This window comes from Nycticebus coucang, chromosome 16 (assembly GCF_027406575.1).
Source record: "Nycticebus coucang isolate mNycCou1 chromosome 16, mNycCou1.pri, whole genome shotgun sequence".
In the NCBI taxonomy this organism is placed as follows: Eukaryota; Metazoa; Chordata; class Mammalia; order Primates; family Lorisidae; genus Nycticebus; species Nycticebus coucang.
The window spans coordinates 84,737,694-84,757,757 of NC_069795.1; the positions used below are offsets into that span (position 1 = coordinate 84,737,694).

At 39.5% G+C, this 20,064-nt stretch overlaps 1 protein-coding gene across 2 annotated transcripts in view; it reads right to left on the reverse strand.

The window, feature by feature from the left end:
• TPRG1 (tumor protein p63 regulated 1) overlaps nt 1-20,064 on the reverse strand; it is a 178,236-nt gene that overhangs the window by 116,700 nt on the left and 41,472 nt on the right. For both annotated transcript variants that reach the window (XM_053565335.1, XM_053565334.1), the window contains exon 2: nt 11,990-12,220. In XM_053565335.1, coding sequence (XP_053421310.1) covers nt 11,990-12,211 — 222 coding nt within the window. In that variant the 5' untranslated portion in view covers nt 12,212-12,220. The remainder of the gene's footprint in view (nt 1-11,989; nt 12,221-20,064) is intronic.

The window sequence follows — 20,064 nt, forward strand, 5'->3', positions numbered from 1 at the left end:
ACCCCACTGAAGTACCCTGCATTCACATTTCTGTTTCATAACTGGACTGTGACCTCCTTGAGCCATCCAGAACTGGGCACACAGTAACAACTGAATGGCCAGCACCAGCTTTTCCTAAACTTGCCAATCCTATAAATCACTTGGGAGACTGATTACAAGGAGACTCCTAAACCACACCCAAGTACACTGAGTCAACCTTCCAGGAGAAAGACCTGGGTCTCCATTTTATTAGCCAGCCTCCTATATGGTTCTTCCTATTGGCAAGTTTGTGAAATTGTGACAACTCAACATCCTGGGAGTTTGGAGAAGTTGTAGGCCCCAAATTACAATCTACAGGCTCAGGTACACCAACTCCTGTGCTTTGACCTCAGGTAAACTCACAGGCAGAAACTTCATGGGGACTGAGGCCCAGGGTCACAACAGTGGGCTACTAGTACATGCAGGTTTCCCAGACCCCAGCTCAGGGATCCTTCAGCTCAGTGTGATGTCCTGGACCATGGGAGCAGCTGTGCAAGACAGCAGGCAGCCCAGAAAGATCAGGGATCTACCTTCAGGAGCCCGGGTAGGCAGGGCTGGCCTTGGCCTCACATACCAACTTCCCAGGGATAAACCCACCGAGGTTCTCAGCAGAGCACCCACGGCCATGCTCCCACTCACAGATGTGGGTGGGAATAGGAAATGAAAATGAGAGGATATTGGCACAAGGGTGGACCAGGAGGAAACAGTCATGGGGGGCTGGGTGCTCTGGTTGTCTGCACCACTCTCACCTGCTGCCTGGACTTGCTCTGGCTTCTCTGCAGGGACTGGCTCCACACCTCACACCTCTTGTAAGAGGAGGTGCCATTACGTACCATTTCCACTTTCCTTCTGCTGAGACCCTCACACTAAGCACTGCACTGCTGTCAGCAGCAAGCCCACGTCCAAGATGGCAGTGGTGGCAGTGGTAGCAGTGCCCAAGGCCACCATCTGGGTGGGCTGGGGGCTCCTGCCTCTGTGGTGCCTACCCAGTGAGGGGGCCGCTGGGGAGAGGGGAAGCATGGAGGGGGCACAACTACCATATTCCAGGGTATTATTTTGCATACAGATATCATTATAGCTTTCTAGAATTATACTTTTAACACATAAGCGTAAATTTAAAAACTAAGAACATTTATATAGGCATGGAATTAGAACCACCCAGGTATAATGCTCATTCTTATTTTTCCCTCAAAAATTTGGGGGGAAAAGTGAGCACTGCACATGGGAAAATATGGTAGTTCCTCCAGTTGCCTCTGTTCTAGGCACTGTCAGCTAGAGAAGTTAGTCTTGAACTCTGGTATTTACTAAGCTGCTCTCCTCATGTGCAGAGAATGATGGAAGCCCCATCTTCCATCTTACTCATAGTTTCTCATAGAAATGAAGACAGCCTTCTTCAGAGGGCCAGATTTTCTATCAAATATGGGTATCAGGAAGTTCAAAGCATTTAGCGGTCTATACATGTTAAAATTAAACATTTTTCTCTCTTCATAGAGCACATCAATAAAGCACAAAACAACAGCCTTCTTCAAATGCGCTAGTCATGCATTTTAGATGACTCTGAGAGATAAAGTCTGTTAGTCTCTTCACCTCATGTTCTTCACCCTTCCCCAGACAGGCATTTCTACTTATGGGCCTAGCTCTCACATAAAGATTGATTGGCACCTGTTCTCATAAGTTCACAGACCCTCTAGGTACTGCAGGATCACTGGGAGTATGATACTGCAGTATCACAGATTTCTAGGACCATACCCAGATTTTCTGATTCTGTTGGTGTGCTCTGGGACTTGAGAATTTACATTTCTTACAAATTCCCCAGTGATGTTGTTATTGGTGTGGGGAACATCCTAAGAGAATCATTGCTCTCCAGGCAGTCACTGTCAACCTGGACTCCACATTAGAATCATTAAAATTCCTCATTAAAATTCCTAATCCTCAGGCTGTATACTGGACCAGTTATATCTGAGAGTCAATAGATGGAATTCACATGTCACTACATCAGGATTTCTAAAAGCAACCCACATTATACCAATGTGCAGCCAAGGTTAACAACCGTGACTAGGGCTAATCTAGTCTAAGCCATTTATGTTTATTGATGAAGAAGCTATGACCAATATGGGAAGTAATTCAACAGTACACTCAGCTTAGACAAGGCAGAGATGAGGTAAGAAACTCAGATCTTTCATTTTCAGCCCCACAACATGGTGCTAACCACAAGTAGGTTACAAGATCACAGATGTTCTCTGTATAACGGGACGTTAGCATCAAATACCTAACTTCCAGCCTGGTGTTCTTCTCTCCCAAAATAAAATAGGAAGATTAGGCTAGCAAGTATTCCTTCAAGTACACCTTCCTCTCAAGGGTAAGGTGGTTATAACATTTTCAGGTGTTTGTTTTCTCAAGCTGGGATAAAAGACTTTGGAACATTTGGTCACAGTGTCTCTTTGTTAAGAGAAGTCTTAAATGAGTATCCATACATGCAAAGCAGAAAGAGTCCAGCTGCTTCAGATAAAGTGAGGGCAAATGATGCAGTTTTACCTACTTAGCTTGCCTGCCCACACCTTTAATTCATTCTATTGAATGAATTAAAGCCTGAATTTTCCAGGAAATGGAAAGGGCAGCTCCTAAAAACAGCTGAGCACCATGGATCCATATTCCAGATATGTCATGAATTAACTCTTGACTACAGCCAATCTGTAATTATCTGTAAGATAATTGCATGGACCAAACTAAAACTTTCTGAGTCAAACTGGTAATCAAAACTTCTTATAAATCTTCAAGAAGATATGATCACAACCCTTCCATTGAGAGATTCTGATTCTAGCATTTAACAAGTTTTCCACCGGCATGGGTGATCAACCAATGGACTGAATGATTTGACTCTCTATCAGCCTCCCTTCAGCTTAAAGAGTCATCAGAAAGCTAGGACAGCATTGCACACCTGCTGACTTCATGTGTTGTGAAATCAGTAACTTTTGGTACATCAAATGTGACTTGAACTTCTGACACAGAAGGTTGTGTCAACATCACTCATTTCCAGTGATGCTGCTGACAGGGCTCTATGATCCCAAGACAGTTCTCCCCTCACTGCATTTCAATTCCCCACAATGCAGTCTGACTCTACCAGGCCCACTGGTCAAAGTCCTCTAAAAATATAATGCTTTCTTTGATGACTCAACAGGAATATTTTTTCCTGTCTCTCTTCCAGTATTCACATAATTTTGTCCTCAAAGAATATAACTCAGTAGTGAGACTAATACTGTTCAGAAAAAAAAAAATGTAAGTACAGTTGTTGGAGAATACTGAAGTAATCCAAAAATAAGCATTTTGTTGGATGCTTTTATGCCAGGCACTTTGCCAAAAATATGTGATGATGAATATAATAATGTAGAATTTTTAAAAATCTTACTTGCCTTCCCTACAGAAAACAATTGGCAAAATCTATCGAAATTATAAATGGTCTGTCTTTTGATCCAAATTTCCACTTCTTTGTAGTTATGCTACAGAAATTCCTGCATATATGCAAAATGACGTATCTATAACGTGTTGTTTGTGGTCATGTTTGTGAATAGCAAAAACTCCAGAGGAAAAAATTCTGTAAGTATTTTACAGACAGGACAAGTTAGACATAGGGGAACATTCAGACAGTATAATATGAAGAAGGTACAAAAAGAACAAAGACAGTTGTTTTAATATGGAAGGATTTTAAAATGTAAAGTGAAAGAAATAATCAGAGCAGAATGTAAAATATATTAACTGCTGCACAAAAAGGAGAGGAATAAGAATAAATATTTGTCTTTGCTTATATATCCCTAAAGTAACTCTAGAAAGATATATAGAAACTATTAACGGTGGTTCCCTAAGGGTGAGGAAGAAATATGATGAGACTAGAAGATGAAGATGATGTTTTGAACTTTTTTCCAAAGTAAATGCTGAAAACAAAGTGTTCCTTATGGAATGTTTTGACAGCCTCTGGAGTTCAATTTTCTCACTGCCTGAGCTGCTTCTACCCGGTTTCCCCGAAAATAAGACATCCTCCAAAAATAATACCTACTTACAGGAAAGATAAGACGTCCCCTGAAAATAAGACCTAGCGCATCTTTGGGAGCACACCTTAAAATAAGACACTGTCTTATTTTCGGGGAAACAGGGTACCTTTAGTAGAAACAATGGTCAAGTTCTTATAGAACATAAAAGGGAAAGGTATCCCAACAGAGAATTATACTCACCTCCATTTTATTGTTTTCAGTTACTATAATAAATTAAATTCAGCCATTTGCTGCCAAAATGAGATAAAGTGTGTAAATACTTTTATTTGTGCCTGGGACATTAAAGTTTAAAACTCAGCCTTTCTGATGGCTGCCATGAGGCATCTGGCCATTCTACACATCAGTTTACTCATGTGTTAGATGGATAAGGTGACAGTAACTATAACTCAGAGACCGAGAAATGCCAAGAGACACTTTATCTAACAAATTGGTACATACTAACTAATAAAAGGCATTGTCACCATTCTCATTATTACTAATATTAAATAGAACAGAAAATAGTTATACTAGAATTTGGGGATAAAATGGTTACTGCAATGGAAAACCTAGCTCTGAGACTTCTTACAGCTTAAGACAAAAAGGAAAATATGATGGAATAATATGTACATATCATCTGACACAGTGTAATGGGCAAAAGCATCTCTTAAAGTCTAGCTCTGAATAGTTTAAGTCAAAGCAAATCTACTGAAGAACTTCAAAGACATATGTGTTTATTTCCTTGCAATTCCTTGAGCTAGACTAGCCTGGGGCTAAATGTCACACAAACAATGCCCATGGCTGTGCTGCTAATTTTCTCCCCTATAATGAGCTTCTCTGCTACACTTTAAAAAGAGGGTGACACAGAAAAGAAAGTTTCAGCAGACTCAGACACATTCTCTTGCTGGTGCCATTATGACCAGACAGGGATCACTTTGCAATGAATACTTAAAGTAGGAAAATCGGATCTAATGCAATTTGTAAAGTCCAAACAAATTTGTCTTTCCCTGAACACGAAGAAAAGGAATGTTATTGCATTTAATGGTCTGCTCTCATAAAGATAAAAAAAAAAAATCTTCTTTTTCACAATCTAGGATGGATTTCATATTGGGGGAGGGGAGAGTCAAGAAATATTTTGCTCAGCGCAATGTCTATTTTATAGACCAAAAAGAGGCTCACATAGACAATAACAAGACAACTAATACACCACGGATTTATTTGTTCACAATGTGTGAGAAAGACACAGGGAACCCTAGAGCAAGAGAAGAGGGAAAAGGAAAGAGTATGAAAGCCAAATTAGTGTCATGGAAGCAATGACATCTTGCTACACAATGGGAAGTCCTGAACCTGCTTATTAAAGTCTCGTTGCTGACAATAGAACACAGGCTATAAAAAGGCCACGGGGAACCATTAATTAAATATTAAAAGATCAAATAGTTTTAGTCCCATTAGTTTGTATGTAATTTACATTCCCAAGTATAAATTTAGACATAATTCTCCATCCCAAATCGCTTTCAACTTTCTGATAAGGTATCTGCAAATATAGAGTCCTGCAGGGAGTTTAAAAATATCTTTCCCCATGTGGATTAAGTATTGTTCCTTTCATAAGAAGTTGCTTCAGAATATCAGTCTCCACAACTAAGAAGATTATCATATTATATCTCTAGTTATTAGCCTTGATGGGATACTTTTGTTCAAGGAGGGCACGAGGCCCTTTTTAGACTTGTAGCAATAATAGCAGATGAACTAAAACAGGAGAATAAGTATCCAAGAAAAATGATGGCAAGTAGTTCAGACCTTCATTTACGTGACCTCCATTCATTTTCCAAGGTCAGAGGCAGTAGGGTGTGGTGGAAAGTGTCAGGAGTCCCAGATTTCAGGCCTTATTGCTCTTGTTTGACCCAGAGGTTGCTTGTTAACCTTGGACAAATCACACCTCCTTTGTGTGCTTCCTAGGTTGGTTTAGATATTCCTTAAGACCCTTCTAGCTCTGAGTAGATTGCTTCTAATCTAAGTCAGAAGGGCATGGTTTGGGGAGACAAATAATAGGCTGCACGTCTAAAGAAAGGAAGTAACATCTCAGACTGACCCATAAGGAACCAAAGGGATTTAAGGAACCATATACACATTTTTTAATGATCTGCTATTCAGAGGTGTGATTTAATGTGTGAGGTTACGATGCTAAAATTGACTCTGTTTGTCAGGAATTAGTTTACATTTCCGCATCAGTCACCTTTTGGCAACTCCAGCTTGAAACTCCCATGATTGGTCCCCTTTTTTAATATTGGCATTGGTTGTTTACTCCTAAAGTCTGAGAGTCAGGGTGCTATCCTGCCACAGGAAGCCAGTAAATAAATTTCCTTTCCAGTTGGAAAGATATAAACAGGTGGCATCCTCTGTGGTGGCTCCTCAGGATCTCTTAGGAGGGTTGAACTGTTGTGGTTCTTCCTGTTGCCAGAGTATTTTTTTGGTTCCTCCTCATGTGTTTTCTTCTTGCTCACTTCTTTCCCCAACTTTCTACCCCTGCTTCCTCCTTCTCCTTAATTTTCTTTGTCTCTGCGATTGCGTGTTAAAGGTACCTTTTGGTACAGGAACAAAGGAAGAGAAGAGTGAAGAGCAAGGAGGGAGAAAAGAAAGAAATAGAAAAGATGGATGAAAGAAAAAATGAAAACAAGGAGATAAAAAGGACAAAAAGAGAAAAAAGGAATGATAATGGTGTTCAGCAGAGTGCCATGCCCCACACCTGCAGTCCAGGGCTCTGGGGCTGGGGTTCGTGGGTCCCCTGAAGCCAAGATCTCCCTACCATCCTGAGCAAGAGTAAGGCCCTGCCTCTGCCAAGTACAGAAGAAAATCAGCAGTGGCCCTGGGACCTACCACTATGATTCCTGGAAGGCCAAAACTAGACGGACACCCTAGGCCAAGGGCACAAGGCCTCTGTGAGTCGGGCCAATGCCATGGCACTCCAGCTCAGGCCTCAGAGCCAGGCTCTGTCCCAGAAATAAAATACAGAATTAAATAGAACAAAACAGACCAGAAAAAAAAAGAAAAGAAAAAAGATAGAAAATAGCCTAAATGTCCACCAAAAATTAAATAAATTATACTATAACCCAGGAGTAGAATATGATGCGGTTGTTAAAAATGATGTTATTGAATGATATTATTCTATGACCTAGAAAATAATCTTTTTCATTTAATCCCATTCATATACAAGAAATTGTATATGTAAGAAAAAATTAAAAAATGATATGTAGCCAAATATACAAGAACATGTTTAGTATGTTTTGGTCAACTTTGTGCAGTGGATCAAAGTGTCTTTTATTTTACTTTACTTATCCACATTTTCTAATTTTTCTCCAATAAGCCATCCCCTATGCAATGATTTTTAAACCTTTTAATAAAATAAAAATGCTTCACAAAGGAATTCCTCCTCTCAGTCATTTACTGCTCTTCTGAATTCGCAATATGTATTCTTTAAACTCTTACTCTGAAATAAACTGATTTCTCTTAAATTGCTACAGGGAATCACAGAACTATGAACTCGGAATCAGAAACTTTTGGTCTAGCCCTAGCTTTCCCATTGACCAGCCTTTTAGACAAGTCATTATTCACTAATTATTGTAACATTGGGCAGGCCACTCTCTTCCTCAGGCTTAATTTCCCTCTGAAAATAAACGTGTTGATTAGCTCCTTGGTGTTCAAAGTATGGTCTAGGGACAAAAAGCATCAGTATTATTAGGGAATTTGTAGAAATGCAGAATCTAAATTTTGACATAGGAAAGACTGAGAAGCACTGGACAACATCAGCTATGAATTCATTGCTAACTAAATTGTCAGTCCTGAGACATACATATATATGTGCATTGTGTGTATGTATTTAACTATGCGTGTAATTTCCTCATCTGTAGAATATAGAAAATACTGGTATTACATAGATATTTAAATAAGGTAACTTTGTAAAAGTTAAGCAATGATACTTTATAAGAACTCTTTATAAGAACTTCAAGCAATGATACTTTATAAGAACTCTTTCATAGTCTCTTTAAGATTGGCCTTATTAAATTATCCTTTGAGAAAATGAATTATTTTCCTCTTTACTGCCACAAACCCTATACATCTACATTTATACTTTATCCTGGAAATCACAGGGAGGTCATGGACATCTTAATGTCATTCCCTACATTAGTATAGCAATGTGAATGCAATATTAAGAAAAGAAAGAAAGGATGTATAACAACAGTGAGATGCCATCTACAAAATGTTTATAGATATGTTATGCAGTTTACTAAAAACTTTTACAAAGTTAGCTTATTTAAGTATCTAAATAATACCAGTATTTTATCTATATTCTACAGATGAGGAAATTACATGCATAGTTATATACATACACACAGTGCACACATATATGTACATCTCAGGACTGACAATTTAGTTAGCAAAATTGCCACCATAAGATTACATTGTCAGCACTGTATAAACAACTCTGTAAGATTTCATAACCTTGGTATATCAGTCTCACAGCTGTGTTCATGTCAATGTGTGGTAGTGTCTTGCTGAATGGTGTTCATTATGATTGCAGGTTTTTAGTGTGCACTGTGATGGTAGCTCTGATGGTCATTCCAGAAAAAAGAGCTCCAAAATTGCTTTGAAGAGTGAACTAGGTGCTGGCATCAGTGCATAGCTTTCCAAGGAGAGTACTTTGAAGGTGATCACAATAATATTCAGTAATGAGATATATAGCACTTGTTCAAGGGTGAGTTTGCAAACTTAATAGTCAGACCTCTTTTTTTTTTTTTTTTCCTTTTTATTGTTGGGGATTCATTGAGGGTACAATAAGCCAGGTTACACTGATTGCAATTGTTAAGTAAAGTCCCTCTTGCAATCATGTCTTGCCCCCATAAAGTGTGACACACACCAAGGCCCCAGCCCCCTCCCTCTGTCCCTCTTTCTGCTTCACCCCCCATAACCTTAATTGTCATTAATTGTAATAGTCAGACCTCTTATCTACACACATATACTTCCCTCTATTTTTAAAACTACTACCATGTCAGCAGACTTGTGGTTTACAAGCTAGTAAAGTTGGATAATTCCTTTATTAAAAACATTTATTATTATAAATATCAGAGGAGCCAATAGTTGTATTTTCATTATCCTCACATGGGCTAATGCACATTCATTACATTCACATGGCAGTAAGAATTCTTCATATTATGTCCCTTGGTCTGAATCAGAACAAATGCTGAGTGTCTTGGGAACTTCACTCTCACAACTTATAAAGAGTCCTCAGGTCTAGACCAGGTGTGGTGGCTCACACCTGTGATCCAGCATTCTGGGAAGCTGAGGCAGGTGGCATTGGTTGAACTCAGGAGTTTGAGACCAGTCTGAACAATAGCGAGATCCTGTCTCTACTAAAAATAGAAAAATTGAGGCAAGAGGATCCCTTGATCCCAGGCACTTGAGGTTGCTGTGAGCTATAATGCCATGGCACTCTAGTCAGGGCACCAGAGTGAGTTCTATCTCAGGGGAAAAAAAAAAAAAAAAAACTCCTCAGGTCTAATTTTCATTCACTAAAAAAATCAGAAGAAGGTTTTCCCTCATAAGCTTTTGAGAAGTTAGGGTTGTTTTCTTATACTTAATGAAAAGATGTTCTTTACATTGATTAGTGTCCGTTATTGAAAATGCTTATAAAGAAGCCATCAATTCAATTGTGCAAGGTAGGAAGAACATTGGACTTGCAGACAGAAGATCCAGAATCTAGCTGCAGTTCTTCCACTAACATTATGCTACTTGCATAGGTCACTTCATTTCTGTGAAACTCCAGTATATTTGCCCTAAAAGCAATAGTGGTAATCCCTGTCTACCTCACAGTACTATTCCAGGAGGCCAAATGGGTAAAGGATGTAAATTCACTGTGTAAGCCTCATACAAGCAGTATAGCTCTACGCTTCATATGTAGTAGCATTTGGACTATGTCGACTTAGCTAAATTGGAACTATATTTTCTAAAATTGTGTTCTTTATATGTTTCAAAATTAGCATTGACCACAGGGACATTTGTGTGAGATTACAAAGGCAGAAGTGAAACATCAGTCACCTTCCTTGTTGGAGACCATTGCAGGTCATTATTTCCTGTGGCAGCCCAAGTCCATGACAACTGATATCCTGGCCTACTTGACAACAAGTGGCAGCACCTGGACCTGCCACTCCTTCCATTATAGTCACACTTCCTCTCTAGCATCCTCTGATGCATCTCACTGGTGAAAGGCACCAGCTTCTGAAAGTGACTCACATCATCAAGGTTAGAGCTGGTGGAGATAGACACAGGCTCCAGTTTTTCCTCCTGAGTTACACATTGTCAGCAGGAATTCCACTTAATCCATGTAGTTTTCCCCATTCACTATTCTCTACTCCTGTTTCACAATTGCCAATTGTTCGACCTATCCAGGTATTACCTTCAAACCCATCAGCAGAAGCAAGGACAACAGGCTTGCGTGGACTTCTCAGCCAACACTCATGATTGCACCAGCTCTCAATAAAAAATATCTGGTTCTGTGTCACACTGTGTTTTTCTCACACCAAACCCTGACATAATATATACGAAAGATAATAAAACTTCAGAGGATGCTTTGATTTCCTTTGCAGCTATATCTTACAACTTAACTTTGCATATCTAATAAAGTTCACATTCTTAGGAAAACAAACCATATGCTCTACATATGCAAAAGCACTCGCACAAACACACACATGGTATAGCACCTACCAAAGCATCTCACACATAGAGTATATGTAATGTTTAAACACAGACACACACACACACATTGCATTGCTTTAGTTAAAACTTTATCTTAACCCAAGATATATTTTGAAAGCTAATAAATCAAAACTCATTAGTTAAAGTTTTGTAAAGGTCACCATGTCTTGATTGAGTCCAATTTATTTACTAGATTTTGTCAAAATTTTTTTCAACAGACATGTCCCATATACACATGAAAATGAGATGGCCTCTGCTGCCCGAGTGTGGAGTTCTTGACTATGCCCTCAACTGAGTACAGCCTATGAGTTAGCCACTGTTCTATTAATAAGAATGTTGAAGATCTGTAAGTGGGAAGGAGAGCTCAAGAGAGAAAGGTACTAGAAACTCATAAGCATTCTCCACTTGATCCAAATGCTAGAAGTTTAAAATATTATTTTTTGTGTGTCTGATATAACAATATACAACTTGTATGTAAAATCGAAAGCATCCTCATTACCCACCCAGGCATTTACTTTCCCAGCTCTGTTACACAGGTAAAAGGGCAGAGTAGCAGATGGTAGGTGTGAGATTAAAAAGTGTCTGCTCCCACATTGTAATGCAAGCATTCCTTGAGATTCAGCCGATTCTTAGCAACTCTTTCCTCTCTATGCCTTTCTCAAACAGTGAACCCTCACTGAGTTAACAGCTTTATATTCTATTTGCTATGGTTGTCTCTTCACAGAACATTAATTTTTTGAGGTTAGCATGAAAACAAGACTGGGGAACCAAAGACCCATGGAAGCTGGAGGACCTGCCCCTCCTTGATAATATCTGTGAAACTTAGTAAATGTGGAATGTAAATGTTTTAGCACAATAACTAAGAAAATGCCAGGAAGGCTATGTTAACCAGTGTGATGAAAATGTGTCAAACGTCTATGAAACCAGGGTATGGTGCCCCATGATCGCATTAATGTACACAGCTATGATTTAATAAAAAATAAATAAATAAATAGATCCTTAACCTCTCTGAAGTTCAGACACTTCATCTTTAAATGATCCCTCATCTTTAAATGGGGGTAAGGATAACTTCATGATTGCTATGACTATTACATGAGAAAAATGTGAAAACACTTGGCAAATATAGTATATAGAAGGAGTTTAAGACTTTTTTTTTTTTTAGGAGAAGTTTGTGTAGTATTTAAGAGCACCAACAATTTTACCCGTGTAACGAAGTACTTCCGTGAGACATAAGGGTGGTGATAGGGATTGGGGTAAAGTGTTGATTCAGTCACACTTGACTGCCTGGAAATCTGCCTTGGCCCTGGCTCCTTGCCAGCTTCCACCTCCTCCGGGGACAGGTGATCAGTCTCAGAAGGTTGGCCATCACCCTCTTGCTTCAAAGACACAGGCTGGAATCCTTCAAAATTCCCAACGGTTGACATTTCTTCAATCTAAAACAAGAGGAGACACGATTTTTTTATTAAAAAAAAAATAAAGTTGCCTGTGTTCTGGCTATGCCAAAACAGGCTGACGTGAGCAAATGACATTTCTGACACTTACAACCCCCCCTCCCCTCCACACACACACATTACCTCCACAGAGGCAGTGAGGGAGGCAGCTCATTAACACAGATTTCTAAACACCACCCGTAATCCTACAGAGCCATTCAGCAGAGGAGAGTAGCAGAGACCCTCTGCACAGGGTAAAAGAACTTGCAAGTAGTTTCATTTTCTCGTATTTGATTCCAAGAGACTGCAAAGTGAACAAAGCAGGAGCACTGTGAAATAATTATCTGATAATTTCTCCTGAAGATTTCAATGCCTATTTGCTTGAAAACGAACCAAACTTCATATCCTACTTAGTAAAGTATCTCAAGAATGGAAGAAAAAATATCCAGTGTACTCAGTACTTTTATGAAACCAATTTACAATCACTTACACTGTCAAATGAAGAATAGATCACAACTATGGCCCAGGATGAAGGAGGGAGGAGGGGAATGGGAGGGAAGGGGGGCGGTCAGATGGAGGGAGGGTGAATGGTAGGATCACACCTATGGTGCATAATGCAAGGATACAAGTCGGATCTATTAAGTATAGAGTGTAAATGTCTTAACACAATAATTAAGTAAATGAGATGAGGTATATATTAACCAGTTTGATGTAAGCGTCCCTAAGTCTATATGAAGTCAGCACATTGTACCCAATAAATGCATTAATGTATACATGATCTATGTGTTTATGATTTAGTAAAAAATAATAAATAAAAACAACAATAAACAAATAAATAAAAAATAAAAGTTAAAAGTAGGCTCGGGACTGTGGCTCAGTTGTTAGTGCGCTAGCCACATACACCAGGGCTGCTGGGTTTGAATCCAGCCTGGGCCAGCTAAAATAACAATGACAACTACAAACAAAAAATAGCCAAGCATTGTGGCAGGTGCCTGTAGTCCCAGCTACCTGGGAAGCTGAGGCAAGAGAATCATTTGAGCCCAGGAGTTTGAAGTTGCTGTGAGCTGTGATGCCACAGCACTCTACTGAGAATGACATAGTGAGACTCTGTCTCAAAAAATAAAATGAAAGAAAAGTTAAAAGCAATGATAATGCCCTTCCTTGTGTGTTTCTTGAGTAGTAATAGGGCATAAGAAGACTTAAAACTGAGCATATTTTTAAACTGAAAAAACCCGATTGTAAAAATTTATTCTAAGGAAATAATTTAGACAAATCCTCAAATCCTCAAAGACATATATTGTATGTAGTATATAAAGTTCTTCCTCATAACATTCTGTCCAATACAAAAATATACAACTTCATGTCTAGTAGAAAAATATTATATATAAGAACAACATTGGACACTCACACAACATCGTGTCTAATACCAAAATATTACTGTGAAGCTAAGTACCCATCAGTAAGAAATTGGTAAAATAAAATATATTACAATATAGAGTGAAAAATAATGTTGTCATTAAAGATACACATGCATATTTTTAGTGTGAAAAAATGTCAAATACATTATTAGTGTTACTACTTCCGAATGTTATTCATATTTATTAAAATAATTCAGAAAGAAAATATAAATAAGCTTATGTGTATAAATGTGCTTATCCACATGTATATACATGTATGATAAAACAGAGGTTAGAAAACCCCTGAAAGGAAGATATAAAAGGAAGTAAAGTAAAATACTAACAATAGTTATCTCCAAATGGCAGTGTTATAGGTGACTTTTACTTATTATTTATTAGGTTTTTTTCTTAACATCTGGATGCTAGCATTTCTTATATATGTTTTAAAATAAATATAAACAATACATTGGTTTCTATTTTGCAAATATAAAGCAAAATAAAACAAAACAAAATAGAAAACGTGTGAGCCTAGTAATGTGTTCACCTACATCAGGCTGACGTTTCAAGCTGAAGCAGGTACTCAGGATTCCCTACATTGCTACATAAAAGGGTTTCATGCCCAGTTTTGCCAGGTAACTGGGAATGCTATGTAATTATCACAATTTCATCCACGTTATTAAACATAGGTGGTTTTAATTTCCCAACCCCAGCAAATCTCCACTCTTGAAATTGGGATTAACTACAATATCCAAGAGAAGTAAAAATAGTATGATCACACAATTTGTGACCTACACTTGCACATCCTGTCATGGGAAAGGGGTGTTAGCATTTAAGACAGGGTGATGGGAGTAAACTGGGCTGTCTCAGGCAAACATGGGTACATTACATAGTTACCCAGGGGATTTCAATGTAGAAGAGAACATGGATTAGGGAAACTTGCAAGTGGACAGTCTTATGTAGATTGCATTACATTTTATTTCATCTAATGTTGACAGGTACAGGGGAGGATTATTGACTCCATCCCTATATTTCTAAGGATCACAGAGTGGATGGGACCACCAGGAAGCCACTCAGATAGTTGTGGTGGCACATGGACTCCGATCCTGCTTCAGGTCCAGCACGCCCACCATGATACCGTGGCATCTTAGAACAGGAAAGGTTTCCCTGAGTTTTCAGGTAATTTTTTAAAGTTAGGTGTACAAAAGACAGAGATCAGTCTATGAGAAAACAAGGGATGGAGAAGCAGGAAAAGTTGTATGGGGGGGGCGGGTGCAGAGAGAGAGAAAATGAGAGAGAATAAAAGAAAGAGAAAGAGAGAATGAACGGGGGAGGAGGAGGGGAGGCGGACAGGAAGAACAGGAGCAAGAAGAGAGAGGCTGCTAGTGTACTGGGCCCCTCTGGCAGCTACATGCTCTATTTCTGTGGGTCTGCCACCTCTATTACACTGGGTGTTGGAAGGAAACGTGTTTCTCCCCCCATAACCTGAGAAGGAAGGTCTGTAGCTGGGAAGGAAAGCCTGCTTCTGTATTTGCGCACTCTGGGAACACTCGCCTAACAACAGACATCTGTGAAAAGCTCCTATGCCTGGAAAACAGAGGGAGGATTTAATTAGCACCACTTCCTCTCCCTCAGGCTGTCTTCCATGGAAACACTTGGGGAAGCTCAGCACTCTGAGACCAAGCTGTTTGAGATCCAGGAAAGAAGGAAACTCTCAGCTCCATTTAAATTCTCACAGCCATAAATAGTGGGGAAAATGAGCCCAGCCATCCTAATCCAGAATGATTCTAGCTCTGCTCCAGTCATTGGGACACAATGGAATGACAATGAATGAAACTTCCTAACGACCTGGTTGCTATGGAAGGAGTGCCAGACATTGAAGCCTTCCCCTCTCTTCCTCATCACCTCTGCCCAGAGAATTTGTGCATTCCTGTTCTGTGACAAGTGTCTTTCCATCGCTGCCTGCATAGACTATATACACCGAGATACTAAGAGCATATCAACACCAGGAACAAATCCAGCCAAAATCAAAGTTTCCATTTTTCTTTTTTTTTACATTATGCCTTGCAATAGACCCATAGAGAACCTTTTAGACCTGGAAAAAATTATGGTTCCCTAAGATTACCCCAGTAAATTTATCTTAGCATCTAATACCCAAGAGAGTAAAATCAGCACAATTTCCTAGGGAAGCAAAGGGCTGAGGCTTGGAAAACACAAATGATGTCCACATGTTTAACCTAATCTCATTCAGGGAAATTCATGCAGTAAAATTTATTCTAAAGAAGAAAAATATTATACTATTAGTTACTAATTTTAAGTAGTAACGAAAAATTAGAAACCAACTAAACACCTCATAGTCAAGGAATGCCTAAGTATATCCAATTGATATTGTGCAGACATTTAAAATAGCATGGACCAACATTATGGGAACATGGAACTAAAGGCCATGTTTTCTTGAGTGGAAAAAAAAGAAAAGAAAAATATGTTATTTGGTAATGGGCTTTTCTATAATTTTTATATTGCTAAAAATTAGAAGAAAAACATTTCAATCTATTGATACAGCGATTTTTGCTTTTTAAAAACGTTTAAATCTCATTTATGCTACTTCTTTATTTTTTAATAAAAATAATAAATAAATGCCAAATAAACCTCTAAAAAAATGCTACCTTGCCTTTGGTCAGACTATAGGAGTTTTATATTTATCAGTTGCCAGAAAATTCCAAGGTAAATTAAATATAGTATTGCAGTAATAATTTATTTTCAGGACATCATCTGTCTCCTTTTATATATGGCTTCATCTATTTCCCCGAGACTTTTTCTAATAATATTTCAAAATCTCATAGGGCATAAATTGTACCTGGAAAGTTATTCTACTGTCCAATACTTTCATTTTGCAAATATTGGAACAGGCCTACCCAGACAAAGGACTTATCCAAGACCACACACCTACACAGAATCAAAGCAGGCCATCAGAGCACTGGTCATCTGGAGGCTGGTTTACTGTTCTTTCTTGTTCTTCAAAGTCAACATTTAGAAGAAAGGCAAAGCAGCCGTCAAATTTAGGCACTGGCAAACTGGAGGCACTTCTGCAAAAGTCTGAAACCCATCAGCTTTGAGAGCAGAGACCCAGCTTCAATCAAGTTGACCAATCCCTGCCTTTCCCCACATCAGCAACACACAGGGCTGCGGGCCGATGTCCTATTCCTTCACTGGAGCCAAGCCAACCGGTCCTTTAGACACAACAAGCACAGGGCCTGGGGGATTGGGGTTCTTCAAACTTTTAGAAGCCCATGAAATATTTTCAAGTCAGAAGAAAATAATTAACTTTCAGGATCAAAGAAAACAGTTCATTTTATTTTTTAGGGCATAAGACAAAAATTGAAATTCATGGGGCTCCCCAAACCTGCTAGATTTTTCCTAAAAGAGAAAAAATAACCATATAATATTGAACTACCTGAAGTTATAGAAACATATTTTAATATTGATGCTATTACAATGGAAAGGCAAAAGGGTTGGGGGCCTCTGGAAATCACCATGTGGCCCTGACTCAAATCCATATTCTACTCCTCACATTTCCCACCTAATTTTCCATTCCAGTGTCCCATCCTAGAGCACCAGAGCTACAAACCAATGCCCCGTCCAAGGCTTGTAAATCTCTGTCTCTGAGGATTCTGATCCACCACATATGAAAAGATTTCTGTCCTGTAGATAAACTGTGTAATCTTAAAATGGTTCTTTCTACTTTTGTAAAATCAAAGACAGATCCAGTGTAGCTGGCTCTCTGGAAATGGATAAATGCAAATATTTGATGAACAAATATTTATGAAATGGATAAATCACTACCAAGAAAACTGCTAGTCAGCATGAAAGGCAGAGCCAGCCACCGGTAGTTTGCCAGTCAGAAGAAAAGAAAGGGGAGTTTGGAGATGTCCTTTTCCTCTCACAAGCGTTCAATAAAAAACTGCTAAGTTTAGCAAAAACATCATAGTTCACATCAAGAAAACAGGATTGACTTTAGAAAAAGGTGCTGGGCTTCTCTCAGGACTAATTCATGGTGAACGTCTTTCCATTTCTTCAGCACAGTGCACCCCACTTTTTCCATCTAATTTTCAGGAAAGTTCTTCTTCATTTCTCACCCTCTCTGGCACTCTGGCCAGCTTACACAGACAGTCACTCTCTTATTTTCTTCACTTTCCCTGTCTGTCTTCTGATACCTCTGTAAGTCACACGTGATTGTTAAGCCCTATTGCAGATACCCGTGACATCCACAAAGCTTTTGAAATCACAATAGCTCCTTGAGGATCCTAGTTACCATCTCCTGGGGTCCTTGGGAAGGCAGGCCGCCTGGTCAACATTCATCGATTCTAACCTTTACTGGCCTAGTCCACTGGGACTATGATAACAAAGTGTATGAAACTGGGCAATTTATAAACAATAAAAATTTATTTCTCATAGTCTGGGGGGCTGGGAAGTCCAAGGTCAAGACACCAGCAGGTACAAGGTCTGGTGAAAACCCAGTCTTTACTTTCAAGATACTTTGAACATGGTGTCTTCTGGTGAGGATGAATTTTATGTCCTTATGTGGTAGAAATAGAAAGGGTAAAAAGGATTTAGCTAGCTGATTCCAGCCATTTTATAAGACACTCTCCCCATTCATGAAGGCAGAACCTTCGTGGCCTAATCTTCTCCTAAATGCTCTACCTCTTAATACTGTTGTACAGGGGATTAAGCATCAGCATGAATTTTAGAGGCCATACAGACATTAAAATCATCTTTTACAAATGAGGAAACTATATCTTCCTTTTACAAATGAGGAAACTGAGGTCCAGAAGAGCTATGTGTATATATGTCTATATTACATGTCAATAGTTATTTCTATACCATGTGTCTCCCCTGAACTCCCAATTTGTCAAGTTAAAATCATTGAAATAAAGACAATGAAGAATGAAATTACGGGCACCAGCAGATTAAAAGTCTTGTATTCAGAAGAATATCTTGGGGCAAACTAGAAACTTAGAAACATCTATGAACTCTTAAGAAGGACAATTATTTTTTGCAGGTGGGCCGGGGGTGAGACGGGAGAATGGGAGTTGGTGCCAGTGGTCTTTGTTGTATTCAGGGATATGAACGGAGCTTTCTTTTTTTTTTTTTGTAGAGACAGAGTCTCACTTTACCGCCCTTGGTAGAGTGCCATGACATCACAGGACTCACAGCAACCTCTAGCTGTTGGGCTTAGGCGATTCTCTTGCCTCAGCCTCCCGAGCAGCTGGGACTACAGGCGCCCACCACAGTGCCTGGCTATTTTTTGGTTACAGTTTGGCCAGGGCTGGGTTTGAACCCGCCACCCTCGGTATATGGGGCCGGCACCCTACTCACTGAGCCACAGGTGCCGCCCGAATGGAGCTTTCTGATGGTGACACCTCTACCTACGTGAACGGGTTAACACTCTCAAGGCACATCCTCAAAATAAAAATCCACTTTTAATTTTGACATTTTGTAAAGGTAATTTATGTGAATTTATGTGTGCAGCCTTTCCTGAATCTCTGTGAGAACAGCCGAGGGATGTGCAGTGGATAAACAACAATACCCCAACACCTCATAACTCTCCAGCAGGCTTGCTCTGTGCCAGTTGAGATAAGAAAATTGGCAAACAATTCTTCACAATTTCACATTTTGCAAATTAGTGATAACATGCCAGCAGGGCTGCTCTGTGTCCTGGGGGAAAGTTGAGGCGATGGAGGTCTCTCCCCCTCCAGGCAGGTAGGGCCCTCTGCTCTGCCATCAGTGCTCTGCATTGGCAGCAAACATAAAGAGGAGTGTGAGGGAGAAAAAAGGGCGAGCCCACAAACATGGGTCTCCATTCCTTCATCTCACCCTCAGGTGACCCTGGGTGACCTTGGGCAAGTCACTTCCACCCTTCCTCTCTCTGCACCTCAGGTTTTCATCCACAAAATGAGAGGCTGGGCTTGAGAGTTTACAAATTGTGTTCCTGTAAACTATTCTTTTTAAAAACAAACATTTTAGATTGATACGAGGGTAAAAATGTTTAGGTTACATAGCTTTCATTTCTAAGATAAAGTTCAAGTTGTAGTTGAGCCCTTCACCCAGGGGCGTACTGAACACCCTCAAGTTGTGTACCTCAGGTGAGAACCGGCTATCACGCTCCCTCCTCCCCTCTCATTGGTCTCCCCTCCCCATTGCTAGACCATACTTGTGTTTTTCTTTCATGTGGGCAGGTAGTTGCTATAACTTCGGGCCACGTGAGGAGTGAGCAGGTGGGGCTTCCAGTCACCAAACCCATTTCAGTCAAAGCAGACCCCAGGTATCTGTTACTGGACTTCTTCTGAAGCTCTCCCTTCGGGAGGAAAAAGTGTTCAAGTTTGAAAGCTGTTGGACTGAATTATCCCTAAGTTCTTTTCTAGCTCTATGACTCTATAAAACTAGGTTATTGTT